The 24,182-nt window shown below is 35.7% G+C and overlaps 1 protein-coding gene across 8 annotated transcripts in view; it reads left to right on the top strand.

Moving 5' to 3' along the window:
• The window catches only part of si:zfos-2326c3.2 (mitogen-activated protein kinase kinase kinase kinase 4), a 106,701-nt gene that overhangs the window by 24,738 nt on the left and 57,781 nt on the right, over positions 1–24,182 (top strand). For 7 of the 8 annotated variants that reach the window (XR_010895574.1, XR_010895575.1, XR_010895576.1 and 4 more), the window contains exons 3-13: positions 6,352–6,408; positions 10,601–10,726; positions 12,002–12,112; positions 14,676–14,766; positions 14,925–15,055; positions 15,268–15,322; positions 15,428–15,506; positions 19,971–20,146; positions 20,616–20,688; positions 22,698–22,884; positions 23,593–23,706. Coding sequence is in view for 5 of the 8 variants with exons in the window: in XM_067390800.1 (XP_067246901.1) it covers positions 6,352–6,408; positions 10,601–10,726; positions 12,002–12,112; positions 14,676–14,766; positions 14,925–15,055; positions 15,268–15,322; positions 15,428–15,506; positions 19,971–20,146; positions 20,616–20,688; positions 22,698–22,884; positions 23,593–23,706 (1,200 nt within the window). In the remaining 3 variants the exon portion in view is untranslated. The other variant, XM_067390817.1, reaches the window with a different exon arrangement.

The following is a 24,182-nucleotide window of genomic DNA, read 5'->3' as shown; positions in this document are numbered from 1 at the left end:
CGAGAGTGAAACACGAAAAACACTGGGACGGAAAACAAAAAACACATGCCGCAAACTGTATAACTGTTTCGGTCCGGTATTCTGTTACGTTTGCTGGTATACTAATCACACGACGAGGAGATAGAGTCACAATAAGTCTTTACTAGGAGATAAACAGGAATCCACAGGAGCATACACCAACATAGTACGAACAATACCGGACAACACAAGACTAGAAACACAGGGTATATATACACATAACAAGGAGGGTGATTGGGAACAGCTGGGTGTGATGATGGTGGTGATCAGTTGCCATGGTAACTAACTGGTGGCGGGAAATGGAACAACAACAAGTCCAACAATGAGTCCAGAACAGAGTGCACATGTAACACATGAACTATGAATGAAAAATACTTTAAGCATTTATAAATCCCAGTTAATATTACGTATGCATTATTAAAATCAAAAGTTGCATATGTTAATAGATAATGCACTGTAAACTAACATGAACAATAACTATACATTTTATTAACTTGAGAAAAAAAAAATTTATTGCCTAATGTTAACAAATATTGATAAATACTGTAAAAAAAAGTCAATGCACATAGTTAGATAATGTTATCTAATATATTAATTGATGTTAACAAGCGAGACCTTTTGTAAAGTGTTACCTTTTGTAAACCTTGTTACTTATAAGCTCTGCAACCCTTACTAGCACAAACATTAAACAGGACAAAAAGGTTTCTTCTAAAATCTTACTCCAGCATTACAGTGAATGTAATTTTGAAAAGAAAAATCAAAACAAACAAAAAAACAATGAATTCCAAAGGCACAAAAACAAGAAAACCAAAATTGTCTGTCACCACCTTTTTTTAAGTTGTATGAAAAAGTGCTGTTTATGTCAATGTCCCAGAAGCTCTTCATCGGCAGAAAACCTTAAATGTCCATGAAGCTGCGAACCACCTCTACACAGCATGCATAAATGAACATGTTCCAAAGAGGCAAGAAAGTAAAAAAAATAAATACCTGGAGGAAAAAAAAACAAAAAAGAAGTAAGAGTCAGTCCATTATTATAATTGGTTCAATCGAATGAAATCAATAGATATAGATATATATACAGAACTCCAAAGTTTATATCCACCTTTGTAGGTTTGAAAATAATAAAAACCCATTTGGTATTCCCTAAAGGCAAAGAGTTGCTGATAGTGATTGAAGCCTGTGGCCAAGATGTTTACTGTGTACTGATAATTTCCTCCACTTTAATACCAGTTAAAGTGTGAAATAAATATGAATGAACATCTGAAGGTATGTTACAAGATACAGTACAACTGATCCATAACATGTCACATTTAATCGCTCAATCAGTGTTTCAACGCGTGGAAAGACGTCAATGAAACAGCTTGTAAACACGTAACATCACATTTACTTCAGAAAATTCATATTCAGCATAAACTCATTAGTCAGCTATAGAGAGGAGCATTCTGCTAATTATATGCACCACGTTACATATTCATTATAATTTTATTTTAAATATTTTTTTATAATTAATTTATGTATTTAATGTTTGAATACATAATTTATGACAGCTACAATTTAAATGTTTATATTTCAAAAAACAATTTAGAGTAGAAATATGATTACATAATCATAACTTTATTATAAAACAAACAAATCATACAAATTAGCATTGCATTTGTTTCTTTATTTAGTACCTGATGAAGCAGTTTATTCTGCAAGGTGTAAGTAAACTTTTGACCGCAACTGCATCACCCAAGATGAATTACCTCAGTCATCAGGACAACACTGTTGTAGAATCCTGGGAGAAGCTCCTTCACATTTCCCACAAACACCAGGATTCCAGTGACCACACCATCTTCACTGACACTGGCCTTTCAAAATAAAGAACATTTTTATAAACATTTTTATACTTTACAAGGAATTAAACATAACTTTATCAATTACACAAATATAGATAAATAACCCAAGGCCCAAGCAAATTGAGGGGTTTTGCTTTGAAAATAATTATATAATAATATCATTATATATAAATATAAATATATAATGATTAGATGGGGATTTGTAAGTGCACAGGTGAGAATTTATTACTTGCAAACAGAAAAGATTCAAAGCATTTAAAAGCTATAAGGACAGTTGATGGCAGTGTTTTAGCTTGTAGTGTGTGATCAGGGTGGCTGAATTAATGGAAAAACATGGAACATCACCTCATCAATACAGGTCTTTGATTCCACACAGCTTGCACTGTATCTCCAATAACAAATCTGTACTGATCCTACAAAATGAATATATAAAACAACAGATAAGCACAAAAATATTACATATTACAAACACAAACAGTAATTGAACAACTAACTTTTCAAATGCAAAAAGAAAAATAGATTATAAGCATTACTGGTGGTTATAATAGTGATTAAATGTATTGTCTTTAAATGTTACAAGATCAGATCTTTGAATTTAGTTCTGCAAATTTAACTTAAAGTCATTTAAAATGATTTAAAAAGTCAGAGTTCAGTGTTCTTTGAACACGCCCACACACGCAACCACGTTCATATTGTATAAGAAATTATTATAATGCAATCATAAATAAATTACAGGAAACATGATTAATTCACCTCCATATTGCGATTAAACTAAATAAGTTACACTCATAAGAACTGCTATGTTCCGGTGAAAAAATAAAAATAAAGAGAGCATATATAAGATACTTACTTGCTTCTTTATTCGTAATACATAACGTCTCATTTGTAGCCATCCAAACGTGCGCTCCTTTGTTTTCTTCTTTGATCAGCAAAGTTGCCTCGCGCATCGCGATCACAGAAAGATGGCTGAAGGTGCATTTTTCAAACTCTGGTGAAGTAATGCGCCGTCATGACGTAGTATTGTGGCGCATGCGCATGATTAAATTTGTTCAAGTTGAAGTTTTTCTAATTCATTGTTGTAGTTAGACTGTACGTTTACAGAACTTGACTCATTCACCTAACTGAAATTCAATTATTTTATAGTTTAGTCTGATTAAAATTAAATGTATTTTAACTGAATATGAATTCAAATTATTTTTTAGATCTGTTAAACTTTTGCTTGCAAGTAAATAGGTTTAATCAACTTAGAACAACAATGATATTATAAGTATTATACAGATATGTAAAGTACAGCACTGTTGCATTAAGTATCACAAATACAGCACTCCGTAAAAAAAAAAAAAAACATTTTATGTCAAATATTATGTAGAAAACTGACACTAGTCGAGTTTAGAGCAGGAGCAGGTGATAAAAATTTCAACAATAAGTTGTACAGGATTATACACTGTATAAGCAAGTGTTTTGAAATTCAGAAAAATAAATTTCAAGTGTATTAATGCACACAGTATTTATTAAAGACTAAGCACATTTAAAATACATTAACAAATGTCATCTTGGACAACACACTTAAGTTGAAATTAAAATCAATTATTTTTCATGTGCTTTAATATATGTCAATACATCAGAATAAGTTTACTTATTTAAAACAATATAAAGTCATAATTAGGTAAAAATTAAGTGCATTTTTAAAAAGTGCTCTTAAGCATGTTTAGAAATATTGTCATGAAAGTGTATTTTCTTCAAGTACAACTTAAGTCATTATTACAAAGTGCATTTTTAAAACCTGCACTTAAGCGTGTTAATAAATATTGCTATTAAAGTGTACTTTTTTTAAGTACAACTTAAGTCATTATTACAAAGTGCATTTTTAAAAAGTGCACTCAAGTGTGTTAATAAACATTGTCATTAAAGTTTACTTTCTGTAAGTACAATTAATAAGTCATTATTACAAGGTGTATTTTTAAAAAGTGCACTCAAGCGTGTTAGTAAATATTGTCATTTAAGTGTACTTTCTTTAAGTACAGCTTAATTTGACATTATTACAAAGGGCATTTTTAAAAAGTGCACTCGAGCATATTAATAAATATTGTCATTAAAGTGTACTTTCTTTAAGTACAACTTAATTTGACATTATTACAAAGGGCATTTTTAAAAAGTGCACTTAAGCGTGTTAATAAATATTTTCATTAAAGTGTACTTTCTTTAAGTACAACTTAAGTGGCCTTTAATTTTAATTATATTGTATTATCTGCAAGTGCACGTTTTAAAAAGTATACTAAGTACATACAAAGTACACTTTCAATACAATTAAGTGCACTTCTTTTTCACAAGGGAAAGTTTACTGTAGATATCGTCTGGTGCTGATGAATGTATGTCGCTTTTTCCAGTACATTGGAACTGAGGCACAATACCATGATTTTCTGTTGCACGATACTATGATATCTCTTCAAAAGCAGATCATGAAGTCATTTTAATTGTCCACGATCAAAAATTGTGATATCGCACTCTCATCATACATGCAATACTATATGGTTAACTTCAGCAGAAGAAATTTCAGATTTAAACCACTGGTGGCAGGTGACAACTGGACAACGGTGTAGGCCTGCAGCTATTTATGTGATCAGTGTGTCACTGCTTGATTTATTATTAGTAGTAGTAGTATTTCTTGTAAAAAATATCAGTCTTTGTCACTTTATCATTAAATGCTATACTTGACACCATACTAATGTAATGTTGACTGTCTTTATGTGAATGTGGAACTTGAAAACAGAAAAGGAACTGTGCCATTTTAAGGTCTGTGTATTTGAGCATGACATATGAAACATTAGCCAATAGCCATAATTAGATGCCATATTTCAGCTCACTGAGGCATCCTGGACCTCTTTGGGTTCATGTATCATTTCTTCTATAATTGCCCAAAGAATGTTTGTTTTTCCCCACAGTAAGTACACCAATATTAGGTGTTCCTCTGTGAAAATATATCTGTTTTGCCTGTTTTCAATTTTCTGGATTCGCTGTTTTATGATTTTATACAATTTTGTCATCATAAATGTATGGGTTTTAGTGAAGATTTTACCTCTGTATATATGGTATGACAATAGTTTGGTCAAATGAACCGATGAAATGCTGGTGAAGTGGCTCACAGAGCAGCTCTGTAGATGAAGTTTATGTGTTCATGTTGTCCTCATGTAGTGAGATGCAGATGAGCATCACGTGTGCTTGAGTTTCTGTAGTAGAACAAACTGAGACTTGCACAACATGCACACTTTGGATTTCAACCAGCAGTCTTTAATATTGACACACACACTAGTCCATATCGGCATTTGATTACGTGTACAGCTCTACTTTTTCTCTCTTCATCCAAATTTTACCAAATTCTGTGAAATTTACAGTATACAGTAAATTACTTGGATTCCAGGATCAGGCTAACAGCACAGTATTGTTGAGCAACTCAGATACTTAACCAATATACAGTTGTAAGAAAAAGTATGTGAACCACCTGCAGAAAATGTGAACAATGTTAACAAAATAAGAGAGATCATACAAAATGCATGTTATTTTTTGTTTAGTACTGTCCTGAGTAAGGTATTTTACATAAAAGATGTTTACATATAGTCCACAAAAAAAAAAAAAAAAAAAAGGCTGAATTTATTCAAATGGCCCCATTCAAAAGTATGTGAACCATTGGTTCTTAATACTGTGTGTGGTTACCTGGATGATCTATGACTGTTTGTTTTTTTTTTGTTGTTTTTTGTGATGGTTGTTCATGAGTCCCTTGTTTGTTCTGAGCAGTTAAACTGAGCTCTGTTCTTCAGAAAAATCCTCCAGGTCCTGCAGATTCTTCAGTTTTTAAGCATTTTTTGCATATTTGAACCCTTTCCAGCAGTGACTGTATGATTTTCAGATCCATTTTATTACACTGAGGACAACTGAGGTACTCAAACACAACTATTAAAAAAGGTTCAAACATTCACTGATGCTCCAGAAGGAAACACAATGCATTAAGGGTTGGGGGATGAAAACTTTTGAATTTGAATATCAAGGTAAATTGTACTTATTTTTTCTTCCGGGAAACATGCAAGTATCTTCTGTTGCTTTCAGATGGCAGTACTAAATGAAAAGCAATGATATTTCAATAAAATAAGAACAATTTGGACATCTTCATCCTGTTCAAAAGTTTTCACCCCCCAACTCTTAATGCATCGTGTTTCTTTTTCTTACAACTGTAATAAATAAGAGAATAATCAGAATATTTAGCTTCTGCAAGTTCATCTGACATAGGGCTTTATTACAGCTGAGCTGTAATTGTTCTAGCAATAAAAGAATCGACTGCTCTTCCTGATTTGTCACTGTATACACTGTGGAGCTACTCATTCATTTTGAGACACTGATGAAGCACACAAGTGCAGACATTATAAACATTTACATGTTCACGTCCTTCAGAAGGGCCACATGGTCGTGTGTTGTTTCTCATTGTTGCCCTTGTGTTTGACAGGGTCGGCATGTGAAAACAGGACAGCTGGCAGCAATCAAGGTCATGGATGTGACCGAGGTATGAGCTTCTTCACCTTTCTTATTTATAAATGTAAGAATTTGCCATTAAAGATGACACATTTATTAAGGTATGCCCTGGAAATCAAAGGTGGCATATATCACAAATATGCTGATTTAAGTAAGAGCTGATCGAACACTGATGAGAATATTGATTCAGAATATTTTTTTTCTCAGACAAGTACATAACAAGACTTAATGTCGAGCTCTGCTGAAACATTTTTTTATTTTTTTTTGTTTGATATTTCTGATATCTAACATTGATAACACAAGCTTTTATGCTTGAGGTTGCCAGATGTCAAGAGTTCTAACCCCTCAAATAGAGCTTTGCTCCTAAATCGATATATTTTCTGCCTAGTGTTTTACTTAATCTCGCTCCACTTATGATCTAAAAACATGAATGCTGGAGTTTAGCGTTTATTATGCTTGCAATATTTTGTTCAAATGAAAGTGTCATGCCATTATGTGTTCTTTCAAGAGGTTGCTGTTTTTTGCCACTAAATATGTGAGCAAATTTCAGTGATTAACTGAATGCACTTATGCAAACATTGTTTTAATAGAAAAAAATAACATAATTTGGAATTGTTAGAGTTAAAGGTGAAGTATGCAAAAAAAAAATTGTATTATGTTAAAATAGATTTTCTTTACCCAGTTTATTATTTGTTGACTACTATTACTATAAGATTCATGGGTTTATCTGAAAAGACATTTAGCTTTGGTTCATAATAGAGAATATTAATGTAATACATATTTTCTGGAAACTCTATAAGGTCAAATAAACCATGCCTCTGAGTAGATGTGAGTTGACTCTAGATTGACAGTTGTGATTAATAATCACAGTTATAATTTTTGAGCAAAATAATTGTTTATTTGTTTGCCCATTATCCTGAATCCCTAAATGAAATACACTTGGTAATGAGAAAACAGCTAATCATACACTAAAAGACCAAAGGTTTGGTTTACTTGACAACTTCTGACATGTCAGAGTGGTGTGCTGTTTATGGAACTTCTTTTTTTTTTTTTTTTTTTTTTTTTTTTAACACATAGACCTCTTTCAAACAACAGTGATTAATAGTGGTTTGCAAGAACAAACAAACACAATGAATAATTCCCTAATAAGCATCCACTGTAGTTGGAATATTTGTCATTTATAGATGCATTGTGTCAGATCTGATGCCAACGACATTTGGCTCCAGCAAGAACCAGTGGCATTTGGTATAATGACATGCAGTAAAACATAAATAATGTTTTGGCTGAGAGAAAGATCTGTAGATAACGACAATGGTACTGTAACACAGTTCGTAAATATGGGAAGAAGGAGGCGGGAACCGGCGAACATTCAACGTAACTTTAATGTAAAATAAACAAAGAACAAAATGAAACATAATAAAACATAAAATAAAGTCCAGGCCTGGTCCTCTCTCGTCCTTCACAGTAGTCGCTCCTCCTTTTATGCTCCCGGAGCTCCTCCGTGAGGGACTCAAGGCCGGTGCGCCTCCCAGGTGAAGCTCATTAACACTCGCGCCACCGGCCTCGCACCGTTCCCTCGCGGCTCTCGCCCGCCCTGGTCGCCACATACCCCCATCACCCCTCGCAGGCCGGGGGGTCCTCCCGAGACTGCGCTCTACTCCCCCCCGGGGCCTGTCTCGGTGGCCGCAGCACCTGGGGGTAAGGACAGACGAGACGAGAGAAAGGAGACGGAAGCAAGGGGAGCGACAGGACGAGAGAGGGGAGAGAGGAAAAAGAAAGAAAAAAATTCTTGGTCCGGTTCCCCGACACACTGCCGCTCGGTCCTCAGCCTGCCAAGAGGCTCTTCTTCGCGGTGCCATGCGGTGGCACTGGACGCTCGGTGGACGGCCCGATCCCCGACCGCCTCCTGGCCTCCAACTGAGGGCAGCTGGCAGCGAGTCCCCCGTTCCCTGCTCCTCCCCTTTATGGCGGACGGCAGCAGGCTCCGGCCCACGGCGAACGGCGGCGACTCCTCCGCTCCCTCTTGGACGGCAGCCACCCCACCTCATCCCAGGGGCACGGCCTCGAGCTCTCCGTCCCACCTTTCACTAGGCTCCAGTACCACCGCCTCGGGCAGCCTCTCGCGGTCTTCACTCCCGCGCTGCCCGAACTCCGCAGCACCGCGATCCCCCTCAGCAGCGAGGGCTCTCCGACAGCATGTCCCTCCTTCCTCCCGGGTTTCGGCACCAATGTAACACAGTTCGTAAATATGGGAAGAAGGAGGCGGGAACCGGCGAACATTCAACGTAACTTTAATGTAAAATAAACAAAGAACAAAACGAAAGTAAACGTCCGCGAGGGTCTGCCGGCCACACAAACATAATAAAACATAAAATAAAGTCCAGGCCTGGTCCTCTCTCGTCCTTCACGGTAGTCGCTCCTCCTTTTATGCTCCCGGAGCTCCTCCGTGAGGGACTCAAGGCCGGTGCGCCTCCCAGGTGAAGCTCATTAACACTCGCGCCGTTCCCTCACGGCTCTCGCCCGCCCTGGTCGCCACAGGTACAAATGCTAAAAGATCATGTTTAGATTGATGATGTTAATTGATCTGTCTGATACAGGGTGTGTAATATAATTAATTATTAAAGGTGCTGTATAGCGTGTTTTCAAAAGATGTAATATAAGTATAAGGTGTCCCCTGAATGTGTCTGTGAAGTTTCAGCTCAAAATAATATATTTATTTATTATTATTATTATTATTTTTATTTTTTCATTTTTTTAACTGCCTATTTTGGGGCATCATTAAAAATGCACCGATTCAGGCTGCGGCCCCTTTAAATTCTCGTGCTCCCCACCCCCGGAGCTCGCGCTTGCCTTAAACAGCATAAACAAAGTTCACCCAGCTAATATAACCCTTAAAATGGATCTTTACAAAGTGTTCATCATGCAGCATGTCTAATCGCGTAAGTATAGTATTTATTTGGATGTTTACATTTGATTCTGAATTAATTTGATAGTATGCTCCGTGGCTAAAGCTAACATTACACACTGTTGGAGAGCTTTATAAAGAATGAAGCTGTGTTTATGAATTATACAGACTGCAAGTGTTTAAAAAATGAAAATAACGACAGTCTTGTCTCCATTAATAAAGTAAGAAACGATGGTAACTTTAACCACATTTAACAGTACATTAGCAACATGCTAACAAAACATTTAGAAAGACAAATTACAAATATCACTAAAAATATCATGATATCTTGTATCATGTCAGTTATTATTGCTCCATCTGCCATTTTTCGCTATTGTCCTTGCTTGCTTATAGTCTGATGATTCAGCTGTGCACAGATCCAGACGTCCTGCCCTTGTGTAATGCCTTGAACATGGGCTGGCATATGCAAATATTGGGGCACACATATTAATGATCCCGACTGTTACGTAACAGTCTGTGTTATGTTGAAATTTGCCTGTTCTTCGGAGGTCTTTTAAACAAATTAAATTTATATAAGAAGAAGGAAACAATGGTATTTGAGACTCACTGTATGTCATTTCCATGTACTTAACTCTTGTTATTCAACTATGCCAAGGTAAATTAAATTTTTAATTCTAGGGCACCTTTAATGAATGAATTAATGAATTAATTAATTATTCATGATATCACAACCAGACAGTCTGCCTGGCCACTACACAAGCAATGTAATAGCCAAACTCATTACACAAGGCAACAAGCCTGTTTGATTCTTTGTGCAGAATTTAATTTTTGTAACTTGACCGTGGATTCAGTGCATGAATATACAGATTTTAGTCAATACAAGTGTTTTTTTAGTCAATATGAGTCAGTTATAACAATTTCAGGGAAAGACTCAGAACTCCCCATCACAGAAATGCTGTTTCCTGGTTCCCTTTCCGTCTTGCATTATCTGCCATGGGAGATAACGGAGCAATGTAGTGCTCTTTTGAACCTCAGGCTCCAGATTTCCTTTCCCTTGACCATCACTTCCATACACACCTCTCCTGTCTTTCCTCTTAGGACTGTGAAATCAGCCTTTACATATAAATGCTTATGTTTGGAGTGCTCCTTTTATAAAGGGAGTCTCAATATATTGTTCTACCTTAACTCAGTAATGACATTTTCTATATTCTCTTGTTTTAACAGGCATTGTTATTCCTACTGTCATTTTCATTATTTAAGTTGACTCATGGTGAAATAGATGAAATGAAAATTTACAAATGTATTTTGTCTTCCGCAGGATGAGGAAGATGAAATCAAACTGGAGATTAACATGTTGAAAATGCATTCCCATCATAGGAACATAGCCACGTATTACGGTGCTTTTGTTAAGAAAAGTCCTGCAGGTCAGGATGACCAGCTTTGGGTGAGTATCTACTGAACCCAAATAAACAATCAACCTGATTTCCTCTAGAGGCTCTTAACTGCATGTGTATAGTGTCTCACATTACTAGAAGAGCCATAGTTTATGCTTATGAGGTTACAGAGACACCTTCCAAAAGGGTCCCAAACAAAATCAGGCTTTAACGTCTGCTGTGTCCAGTTACTGTACATGTTATTATAAGGTTTCTAGTCATCCACATCATAAAGGGGCAGTTCACCCAAAAATGTCATAATTTATTCACACTCATGTTCCAAACATTTATGACTTTTTTTTCTTTGAAACACAAAAGACTGTATTTTGAAAAACAGAATTAGCATATTTTGGTCAACCATATTGTCTAAAGCAGAACTCACACCTGAAGAGATTTTTCTGACATTTGCACCTAGAACCCAGTGATGGAGAAATCTAGCTTTGTTTTCTTCTGCTGTTTTTTCCTCACACAACAGAATGGCAACAGCAGCCATGGGTGGGAGCTGCGCTTTTCTTGCTCTCTGGACACGTTTTACACTGATGGTTACTTTTGTGCAGTGCTTATCTGTTGTGGATCCCAACCTGCAACAGCTGTTCTGAGATCTTTTCATGGACATTGCTGTAGGCTTTGATTGTTTAAAGTTGTAGCAAAAAATGTAAAGTGTATTATCGCACAGGCACAGCTCTATATGTGTGTATCCACATACAAACAGTATACTCACATAGGGTGATATATATACTATGTAGCATACTAACTGCTTGTAAATTATCGCATTGAAGATAAGGCATGAATATATTAATATGTAATATCACGATTTTCTGTAAATCTATACAAATACACATACGACTTGGCAAACTTAAAATTTAAAAGTAAATGTTTAGTACTTCTCCATATTTAGCAGTGTAAATTTACAACAGTAAGTATTGACTATGACAAGTCTGTGTACATGTGTGGCTGCTAACCTCCCACTGCTCTGCTGTTACGATACCTTTTAAAAGGGTCCCTCAAAAAGTTATTTTAAAAGTTCATTAAAAGGAGCATTAGTATCTGCATTGGGAAAGGGCCTATTGCATTCTTTCCCTCAGCAGTCCATATCTTCAGGGCCTTCAAGGCCACTGTGTGAGGGTGTGTGGGGTGTGTTGACGTTTAACTGAAGGACCTTACTATCCTGATTAAGCTACTGAGATAAATAACAATGTAGATATCCAGTCTAGACATCTATGCTGTCACTTTTTTGTTAAAAGTGAGATGTTAAATGTGCTTTCTTTGTGTGTTTTGGCCTTCAGCTGGTGATGGAGTACTGCGGCGCAGGGTCAGTCACAGACCTGCTGAAGAAGACCAAAGGGAACTGCCTTAAGGAGGACTGGATTGCTTACATCTGTAGAGAGGTTCTGAGAGTGAGTAATCACATCTAAAGACTATTGATAGTCCATTGAAAAAAAAAAAAAAACTAAAACAATGTTAAGGCGTTTAGGTGGAGGGAAATCCTTAAGAGGAGGCAGACTCAGCTACAAGAGCCTCTCCTGTGGCATTACAGTGAGCGTAGTATATATATGCTATAGTAAATATGATCTAGTTATCTAGTGTGTGTAAAATAAATCATATGTTCATTGAATAAATGAAACAATTACAACTTTCAGTATGTTTGCAAGGACAAATTGAAACTGTAAGGATCATAATTAGTTTGTACTTTTTAAATTGGCTAGAGAGATCAGTCCACCTGGCTGATATATGCCTTTTTTCTTAAGTCTACTAAAATGACAGTGCTAAGTGTAAGCTCACTATTTTCATGTAGTCTGAATTACGTAACACGAATGTAGTATTTTATGACAAAATGCTGTTATCCTTTAATGTGTATTGTACCCAGAAAGATAAAAACCAGTTGCATTTCATCATTGGATGAAGTCTGCACTTCAGTTAGTGCACAAAAGTTTATGTGGATAATAGAAAACATCCATAAAATCCCCCCAGCATATTATAATTGCATTTCATCCACAAAATTCTTTGAAGGAGACATGCATTTTGTTTCCGAAAGGGCTTGATTGGATTGCGAAATGCATTCTGTCCACAAAGCATTTTTGTACAATCCATTTCATCCTTCAGCATATTATAAAATGCATTATCAAGTAGAAAATTGTGAAATTTCATCTGGTCTAGAGAAAATAAAGCTGGTTCTTTTATTGATTTTATAAACATAATCTTCAAGGGCACCTATTATGCAAAATTCATTTTTACATGTTGTTTGAACATAAATGTCAGCAGTGTATGTACACAACCACCCTATAATGTATAATAAAAATCTACCCACTCCTCTTTTTTTAATCCCCATGGATCATAAGCAGTGTCTCAGAACAAGTCTCGTTTGCAGATTCTAGCTTTTGTGACATCACAAATTATTAGGCCCTGCCCACAACTGCTCAAGGACTCTGCTCTATTAGCATAGACCCCTCCCTGAATGAGCTGTACACAGTCTGCCATGTTTATATCCTCACCAAGAGTATTTTTCAGGAGCATTTGTTTAAGAAATGTATTCTTATTAAAGCTACTAAGTTATTCAATCAAGAGCAGTGAGTGATTTCTGTTTTTCTTTTGTTGTTTGATTCATATTAACAGCATATATAGCAGTTGGTACTGAATATTACGCTGCTTTCACTTTAATTCACAGATTTCTTAACGGACTGTGTTTATGTGAACTTGTGTTTTTGACATAACCTTGTGTGTATTTGACAGTTTAAGTGCAATAACAAGTGAAAGAGAACTTGGTTTAATACTCACGGAACATTAAGTCTGACATCCAGCTTTCTGTGTGCGTGCTTCGGATGTGTGCACTCAGAAAACCATATATCAGAAATATAGCATATAATAAACTTTCATGAAGATAAAGACCCACAATGTCACGTGAGCATGATTGCGATAGGGATGATGATCAAAACCAAATAGATTTTTTACCACATTATCCAAGGCACGAGCTGTACGCTCTGCCCACTTCCGGAAAGCGGGGTGGGAAGCAACAGCTCATTTGCATTTAAAGATACATGCACAAAATCAGCATGTTTTTCCTTCCGCTCAAAAATGGGCAGTTGCAGCATCATGGTATAATAAATGACCTGTGGGATATTTTGAGCTGAAACTTCACGGACACATTCTGGGTAGACCTGAGACTTATTTTATATCTTGTAAAAAGGGGCATAATAGGTCCCCTTCAATAAATGACATTACTTGCTTACATGCTCTATTCACAGTCAACTATAAGAAAATGAAGCTTATAATTGTATTTAAATAACATTTCTATTAACTCTTCTGTAATTTGTAAAGTCTTTTGTTCATTTCCATCAACATTACAGAAAAGTGTTTTTAAATTAATTAATTAAATTAATTAATTATTAGTTTTTAAAGAAAGGATGGAGCAAGTTGAAATATTTTTTTTTATGCTGATCAACATGATGCCACAAATGATGTTGACTGAGCTTAATCCAAAATATTCCTTTAATTCCATAAGTGAACGTGTCCAAAAACAGGTAGCTCATGAAATAACGTAGTATTTGTCTGGACACACGTCTGCCCCATCAGGTGACTCACTCTGTGTTAAATTAATCATCTAATGCTATGTCTGGGATCTTCGTCTCATTTGACACAGTATTATTAATTTCTTTGTGTAAAACATTTCTTTTTTTAATGAAGCAATAGTGCAAGTGCGCCTAAGATATGTGGTAAGCTAGCATGTCTGTCACACCACTTTACAAATTGTCTTGGATTATCATGCAAGCTATTGAAACTAATCATTTTCACTAACCAGTTGAAGACATGCACATTATTAAAATAAAGAGAAAAGAAAAAATGTTAAGAAAAGTGAAACATAGCTATTTTTTTTTTTTAAATATATAGAAAAAGAATATTACTATCTGGTGTGGGTATTTGTCTGTGTTTGTGACACTGATTTGCTACTGTTTGTGTTCTCAGGGTCTGTTACACTTGCACTCAAATCATGTGATTCATCGAGACATTAAAGGACAAAACGTGCTGCTGACAGAGAATGCTGAGATTAAACTCGGTAAAACCAGAAACAATCCATTACTAGCATTAAACTCTTAAATGTTTTATATGAAAAACAATGCATGGTCACGGTCACATGACAAATACTTTAAGTGCTGGTACAGTATATATGGCTGAAGACATTGTTTAACTGTTTAAATGATTTCCTGTTTTCAGTGGATTTTGGTGTCAGTGCTCAGTTAGACAGGACGATTGGTAGAAGAAACACATTCATCGGGACACCATATTGGATGGCACCAGAGGTGATCGCGTGTGATGAGAATCCTGACTCTACATATGATTATAGGGTAAGCAGGCAGGCTGTCCATCGACTGAGAGCCAATTAAGTGATTAATAGTATTATTTTGTCAACATTTTGACATTTGCTAACTTGAAATTCTCAAAAAAGGGAATCATTTACTATTCATTGGCAAAGTGTTATTTCAGTATACTGTTGTACTGTACATGAGTGGTTTAATATGTTCATGAAATACATTGCATAATTTCACTCTGTTTTTAGAGTGATGTGTGGTCTCTGGGTATCACAGCTTTGGAGATGGCAGAGGGAGCACCACGTGAGTTTACACAATTCCTAGGGATATTCCTGAATTTTTTTTTACATAACTCTATACAAGTTGCATATGATTCAATGGTTCTTTGTTTTCCACATTTCTCCACAGCCTTGTGTGATATGCATCCAATGAGAGCGCTGTTTCTAATTCCACGGAACCCTCCTCCCAAACTAAAGTCAAAGAAATGGTAAGATTATTTTTAGGGCTGCACGATATATCGCATGAGATTGTCACGCGCATTTCATCAATAAAGCCGGTTCCCTGATTACCGCTAAATCTCCATCACCTGCTTTCAAATGCAGCGGCATATAATAGACAGAGCCGTAGATTACTGAAAAGCCACGCAATATCGCGTTCATATCGCAGATGAATCGCCTTCGATAATGAACGCGATATTGCGTGGCTTTTCCGTGAACTACGGCTCTGTCTGTTAAATGCCGCGCCATTTGAAAGCAGGTGATGGAGATTTAACGGTAATCAGAGCCATAGAGAGACGTTGGCTGCGTCCGAAAACTGGAAAATGATGCCTTACGAGGACACATTTCAAGGTAGTAAGGCATCAAGGCACGTCCGAATCCAATGTTAGCTTCACTCCCTCTCTCATGAGCAGGGGCGGCGCCAGCCGATTTTGCCGGGGCTTCACCCCCGAATGTTTTGAGTCAAGCCCCGAATGTAATGACTGTCACTGAGAAAATATGAAACTGGACAATAGCCTATGTAAACCCCCGAAATCATAAGTTGCTTTATTTCATTGCGCTTTGGCTTTGCATATACTGCATACAGCCTGTAAAAATAGACCTTAAAAATAATCTAGCCTATAGAATACATTTCTTTGCTGTCGGTAGCCTATGGGCTACTCCGTTTCTTCCTCTCTGTTGAATATGCAGCAGGTAGGGGAGGAGCTAGCACAGTCAACCGCAAGAGTGCGAGACAGTCAGCAAGCAGGAATTTCAGGTTAGAGGTTTCTTAACGGTGCTCTCAAAATATAATTTTTCTTAACACATCTCTCTATTAAAATACGTTAAGCAGTTCAATACCGCTTTTCTACAGTATCCGACCGTACACCGGCCGCGCTTTCTCTCTCTCTCGCACATTTGCGCACACGATCAGCTGGTGATGATCAAAATAAAAGCTCAAGGATTTATCTTTTAAAAAGAAATGAGTACAAAAGTATTGTAAAAAAAAAGATGTTTGAACCCTTTTTAATGTCCAGGTACAAGTCAATGCTGTTTCTTTGTTCAATTTGCACACTGTACATGTGTTGAAGCTCTTAATTTTGAGTTTACAGAGTACACCAGATTGATGCATTTAACCTTAAAATGTACAAAATTTTCTCCCGGGGGAGCATGCCCCCGGACCCTACAGCTGGTACGTTCAATAAAGTTTTACAAATTACAGTGTCAAATAATGTACATTTTCTGAACAAGAATACGACAACAAAAGCTCCTTTCATGTCAGTAAAGCTGTTAATAGAAAATTAAAATGTCTTTGGACAAACATAGATTTGGGCTAAGCCCCGAATGTTTACAATGTCTGGCTCCGCCCCTGCTCATGAGATACCTTCATCTGATCGATTTTTGAAGGAAGCACAGATGTATCCTTAGCTGCCTTTGATATCCCACAATCCTGTGCTTTCCATTCTGTGACAGTTGAGCTAGAAAAATAAAGATGGCGTCCGAAAGTTGCGTTTGCTGCTCAGTTTCTGTACAAATGTACGATTTTGATCAACATATTTCAATTTTGATATCATTTCTATCGAGAAATTACTACTGTAGTAATTAAATATTTGTTTAGTTCTCACCAAAGCTCACGCTATATTGCTGTAGATCATTAAACTGTTACGCTGCCTCAGAAGTCTGTCCGAAATCAATTTCGTGAGGTGCCTTCATGCACAAACGCTGCCGTACAAGTCATTCTCTTATAAGATAGCGAGGCAGCAAGACAGCTACCTAGGTTTTCGGACGCAGCCAGAGTTGCGACAACGGAAGTTCAAAACGCTTGATCGTCACGTGATTCGTGTAGCTTTCAGATAGTTCCAGGAAGTGCTTCGGCGGCAATTCAAAATGATAGGGTTTGAGAGACAGAACCGTGATTTTTGGTAATTTATAGTCAATAAATGCATCGGTTTACAATATAATACACCGACATGTGAATGTAGTATGTGTATGTAGTTACAGCAACGTTGTTTTTAAAAGATAAAAACCTACTAATATTTGAGGATTAGTGTTTTCAACCAGTGTTGCCTGCCTTGTTAACATATTTCTGGCTAACATTACCTTGTTTAAAGATCGCGTTGCAGTTGTTTTGAATTATTTTAATGTTTTTAAACTTGTATGTTAGTTAAGGGCAATCATGTCATGTTCACTATGGTTTTAGAGGGACAGGAGACATGCAGGTGACAGGTGATTGTCTTAAAAAAAAAACATTGCAAATAAGTGAAATGTAAAATTTAATTAAGTGAAATTTAATTAATCTTAATGTTAACAATTTTTATGCACCCCATTCACTTATTACTATATACATTCATACACAATATATTCAACTCTAAAATAAAACATGATTATACACATTGACTTTTGCACTGATTTACTGCAATGGATTTATACATTTATAATAAACTGCATGTCAAGTATTTTGTCTGTCCTTTCCTACATGTTATTGTATTCTCCGCTATGGTTTGCAGTGCTGCATGAGGATGATCCAGTCACTCAGAGAAAGCAATATGAATGCATGGTTTCCCCACTGACACGGAAAGGAGAAAGTTATGTTCTAGTCAGCAGGAGCAATCTAAACAGAATTAAAGATTGTGCGCCAAGTTGTGTGTTAATCATATACAGGTGTATCTGCCTTTTTTCACAAAAACTAACACTGGGAACTTTTATGTTTATTAAAGGTTTATTAAAAATAAGGAGCAAGGAAAAGCTTGCAAAATCCAAGGAGCAGAGACTGGTGGTGACAGCATCATTGCATGGAGTCTTCAGGATCTGAATCCCCTTTGTGCTTGTATTGAAAGCAAGATAAAAGGAAACAAAATGGGAGAAATTAAATACAGTAGTAGTGTATAATATACAGTTTTGGTATTTAGTATGGTTTCCCATTTAGCCTAGTGTGTGTATATATATATTATTATTTTTTATTTATTTATTTTTTTTTTTTGCTGCTGCTTTTAAGCAGTTTTTTTTAATCTCACTTATAAACTTCCCTCTCCCCATCAATCCAAAAATTAGCTGAGCTGACACATAATAGACAGTCAACAGAATCACAATACATTCTCGAATATAAATTCTAAAATAAGGATTTTTTTTTCTTTATTCCCAGGTGAAAAAAATACTATAGTAATTTATAGTAAATACCATAGTGTTTTTGAACAATACTATAGTAAAGTACTTGAATTAATTTGTTGTGGTAATTCTATAGTTGCTGTGATAATAAAACAACTATAGTAATATAAACAAATTACGTTACCCAATACTGTACTAAGTTTTCTACAACTCTATGGTATATTATACTACAATATACAGTATACTGTAGTAAAAAACTAAAGTATACTGCAGTATTTATTACAGTTTATCAGTTCACTATATTGCATTAACAACGTGTTGTAAATACTATAATATAGTATACTACAATTTACTATAGTATGGTTCAAAAACACAATACTATTTACTATAGTATTTTTTCATCTGGGTTGTACATTTAATAAGGAATAAGGATATTCTCATTTTACCACTTTCACCAACCACAAGCCCCAAAGTTATATTTAACCCCGTTTAGAATCCTTTTTCTCTAATTACACAACGATGAATAAATTGTTTTAATCTATTATCTAATCTACTATCCCCTGGAACTATTTATTTAGTGAGCAATATCAGCTAGCATGCTTTAATACACAAGTTAATTTGATTCAGATGTACTGATACTATAAAATATTATAATTTAAACTGCTTACCTTCTAAAAGTCCATCACAAACGGTCTGTTTTGCTGTAACTCTACGGCGCGGCTGCTACTTCCAGGAACTATTGAGAGGCTCCACGAGCCGCCATTGCTGTAAAAAAAACGTTCCATTGGAGTCTATGGAGTTGTCGCAACTCTCTCTCTATATGGCTCTGACGGTAATCAGGGAACCGGCTTTACTGACGAAATGCGCGTGACAATCTCATGCGATATATCGTGCAGCCCTAATTATTTTCCTTTATTATAGAGAGCATTTGCGACATGTGCCAGCTAAAATGTCTTCAGTAGAATTTCCAGTGAGATCTCTCACAGTAGTTTTGGTTTGCACTGGTATTGTTAGTTCCAGTAAAGGATTATTTTGCAAATTTGACAGCATAGGAGTAATTTATGGGTGGGACATGTCCCCACCACTTGTTTTCGTTTGTTTGTGTTAAGAGGTGATCTGGCGCTGGGATATGTTGTTTTTTTGAATCATGAATCATTAAGTATATTTAGGTATATTAAGTATATTTTTTATAGTATATTTTGTTTTTTTTATTTAAGGTAAAGTATATTTTGTTATTTTCACTGCACTATTGAATTAGCAGTAGTAGATATAAGTGAATGACAAGTATTGGTAATAAAATAAAAGCATTTAGCAGATTTACTGTCACTGAAGGCATGTATGCAATAAATCTCTTTTTATTGCTCCTCAAGGTCTAAAAAGTTTCTGACATTTGTGGAAAGTTGTTTGGTGAAGAACTACCTCCACAGGCCGTCCACAGAGACCCTCTTACGCCATTCCTTCATTAAAGACCTTCCTAATGAACGACAAGTACGCATCACACTCAAAGATCATCTGGACAGAACCAGGAAGAGGAGACGAGAGAAAGGTGCGAAACACACAGTCTGAAAGGCGAGACATAGTATTCTTTTAGCTTGAATGAATAGACATTCTGATTTAGACTGGCGGGGTCATTTCAGGCTATGTTCTTTCTTTCCAACTTTTGGGATTTTTGCATATGCCTGAAATGACAGTGTTGTTAAAAGCAGTTTTAATAAATCGCACACACTCATTAAACAAATTGTGTCCTAGTGCTGCAGGCAACGTTTTCCGAGCACCTCTCCCCCTCTTCTGCTGTGCAAGCATGGGAAAAATTTCCTCACATACTGGATGAATGTTAATGTTGACGACAACAGACATCAGTTAAATCATGACTTGGGCCCTCGCTTATGTAGTTGACATTTTATTAGTTGAACAACATTAAAAAAATATCCACTATTCAGTATAATTTGCTTTTGGTTTGGGTATCACTGTTGACCTAATTTGTCTCAAGTTCTGTTTGTGACCAATCTTAACAGAGGGAACGGAATATGAATACAGTGGAAGTGAAGATGAAGACGATGGCATAAATGAAGATGAAGGTGAACCCAGGTATGTCTTAATAAACTATATATTACACCTTTTGGAGGGAGGAGATTGGCTGACAACAAAGAGGGCTTGATAGCCATTACAAAAGCACAGCAACTGATTTCATTTTGATGAAAAGACAAACTAGACTCTCTTCCACAATCAGGTTTGGCTAATACCAACTAATGACATTAACATTGTACGTGTTTGTTTGTTTGTGAGTGAGAGTGTGTGCATCAGCATTAGTGGTCATAATACACAATAACATTTTCATATAAAATATATTTCTTGAGAAATGTATTTTCTCAAAATTCACAAACAAAAGAAAAAAAAAATTGTTTACTTCAGTGGTTCCCAAACTTTTTAGCGTGGAGTACCCCCTGAAGGGATTACCATCCTTCTGCGTACCCCCTCTCTTCCACTTAGACTGCATTACCATTAAGGGACAATATTTGTCCCCTAAATTGATTTTCCAGTGCATATTTTTACCTTTATGAATAACTTTATAAAATAAATGCTTTAAATAAAAATGTTCAATAGAGAACATAGTTTTACCATCATTTTGTGCAATAAAATATTTTATTAATATTTTTTTATTAAAAATAAGAACAAAGAAGCAAATTACCAACAATAAGACAAATACAGTGTAACAAATTTGAATTAAAAAAAAGTTTTTCAAGTAAAAAAAGGTTTATATTGAAAAAATGTAGTTTTTTGTTATAAATAGTGCAGAAATTGAATAATCAAATGTAAAACAAAAAAAAAATAGATATTGCATAGTCTTCACTGTATGTATTAAATATATTTTTATTCTTATTAAAGCTACAAAAGTTATTCACTCAGGAGCAACAAGTTTTGTCTGATTAACATTATAGGGGTCATTACAATATATTTTTTAATTAATTTAATATGTTCTTTGAGGTTTACTTATAATGTTAATACAGATTTTTGCACAAATAAAATTTCCTGCACAAAATATAATAGCATTGGCATAGAATATAAAATGTAACAATAAAGTTTACTGTGGCTTTATAAATTAAAGGGTTAGTTCACCCAAAAAATAAAATTCTGTCATTTATTACTTACCCTCATGCTGTTCCACACCCGTAAGACCTTCGTTAATCTTTGGAACACAAATTAAGATATTTTAGTAATCCGATGGCTCCATGAGCCCTCCATAGGGAGCAATGACACTTCCTCTCTCAAGATCCATAAAGGTACTAAAAACATATTTAAATCGGTTCATGTGATAACAGTGGCCCACTATTATATTATAAAGCGACAAGAATATTTTTGGAGTGCCAAAAAAAACAAAATAATGACTTATTTAGATGGCCAATTTCAAAACACTGCTTCATGAAGCATCGGAGCACAAATGAATCAGTGTAAAATACCCTACTGTCCTGGAAAACCATCATTGTGTTCTACCAGAAGGGTTAGCTAACCGGGAATGGTTTGTATCGAACCGTGCTGAACTGTTCCTCAGCCTACTAAGAACTGTTTGGCCTGATAGCGGAAAAACGCTAGAATGTTTTATTTGGAATAAAATGCACTGATGAAGCGTTGAAAATAACACCAGGAAAGTGCATTAGAAAAGTAAATATCAGTATAGATGTTATGTTGACTTGAGAGATTTGGATTAATGAACTATAGTAGATCACTTTGAAGCCTAAATGATAACAAAATGGCATCATCAGCAGGAAGCTCAATTATGTTTGTGCCACAAAACAAAAAAGTTGATCAAAATAAATCAATCAAAGTCAAATTGTTACTTAAATTAAAAATGGCCTTTAAATCATAAATTGCCTTGTGACCCATAAAATGACTCTGCAGTGGCCATCTCTTCTGATAAGCACAGGTCAGCGAGTGTGTCACCCAATGATCGGGTTAATGTGCTCTGTCAGTAGTCTCCACATGGCAGATGGCATGAAAACCTGACAGCCCTGCATGACGCTTTGCACAAATGTTCATTTTCAGCATCGCCCTTGTCTTAGGTTTGGTCGTTTCTCATGTTATTTTCTTTGTGCTCATAGCTCTATAGTGAATCTTCCTGGAGAGTCTATGTTAAGACGAGAGTTCCTGCGTCTGCAGCAGGAGACACACTCACAAACACAACTACTCCAACAAGTACATAATCAAGACAACTACAAAAGACAATTGCTCGCGGACCGACAGAAGAGAATCCAACAACAACAGGAGGAAAGACGACGCCTTGAAGATGTATGAATGAATCTATTTTTTTTTTAAGATTGTGTAATGAGTGCATGAGCACATTTCAGAGAAGAAATGTTTGTTTCACCATGCAAATGGAGAGTGACACACTTTGTTTTACTCTACAACACCTAGCTTTATTACAAGTTTAATGTTTGTTTGCTTTAGATTTTCAGTGTACTTTCAAAAGTTTGAAAATTATATTTGTAGCTTTATATTTGGTTTATTAGAAGTTCCTTGTCTTTCATCCTGCCTAAATCTTTTAAATTTGTATGCTAGCAGTCAAACATTTGGACACACTTGAATTAATTTGTTTCTCAAGATTTTAAAAACCCTTTGGCCTGAAAGTTTGTGTGAGAAATTTTTTTTCGTGGGCATGTCAAAATTGGGCCAACATACAAATCTCTTTACAAACCTATAATTTTCATTTAAAAATTGTATGAGTTGAAACAGAAGTGAATGGAAAAGCAGGGTTCAGTGTGCTCCAAGTGTCCAGAATACATGGAAACTCCTTAAATGCCTATTAAACAGCATCCCAGGATGCACCTCATTACATTTGAAAGCTGGAATCTATACAAAAGAAGAAGCTGAAATAGACCATTTGTGTTATTTCCTACTATTATGCAAAGTAGAAAATAGTAAAAATGAAGAACAAGTCAGGGTGTGCAAATGTTTTTTTACTGGTGGTTCATTGCCGATGTGTTTGTGTTTGGACAGCATCAGGAAAGGCTGTTACACGATACCGGACTCCAGTGGCCAGAGCTTCAGGAGATGTTATGGCAAGAAGAGACTGATGTTACTGAGAAAAGCAAAAGAAATCACAAGAAACAGGTTAGAATTTATGAATTCAATGTTCCTTTTCATTAGGATGTTTTGTCAATCAGTCACTGCAATGAATAGATTATGATGCATCCCTGCATGTGTGTGTGTGTGGTTATTGTTATTGTGTGCATATACAGTATAATTCCAGGTCAGGTCAGTTCATTTTCTCACAGCAGTTCTTGCTGCCTTGTGAAGTAACCTTCACTAATCAATCTGAATCACAAAACATAAATACCATATTTTCTGTAAAATATTTTATTTATTTATTTATTTTTTTATATCACCAGTGCTGTAGATCGGATTTTTTTTTTTTCTTGTAAAATTAACAGAAATCATTAATGAATGGTCAATGCAACAAGTCAGTTGTTGGCAGATTAGACATTATTGGTCAGTGAGTTCATACTGAAATGTTTTATCTCTACTCATAACTTCTCCTCTCAACTTTAATTCAGTTTGTGCTTGTTAGGCAAGGTAAGGCATGTGAA

This window comes from Chanodichthys erythropterus, chromosome 1, assembly GCF_024489055.1.
Source record: "Chanodichthys erythropterus isolate Z2021 chromosome 1, ASM2448905v1, whole genome shotgun sequence".
Classification (NCBI taxonomy): Eukaryota; Metazoa; Chordata; class Actinopteri; order Cypriniformes; family Xenocyprididae; genus Chanodichthys; species Chanodichthys erythropterus.
This window is presented reverse-complemented; position numbering and strand designations above follow the sequence as displayed.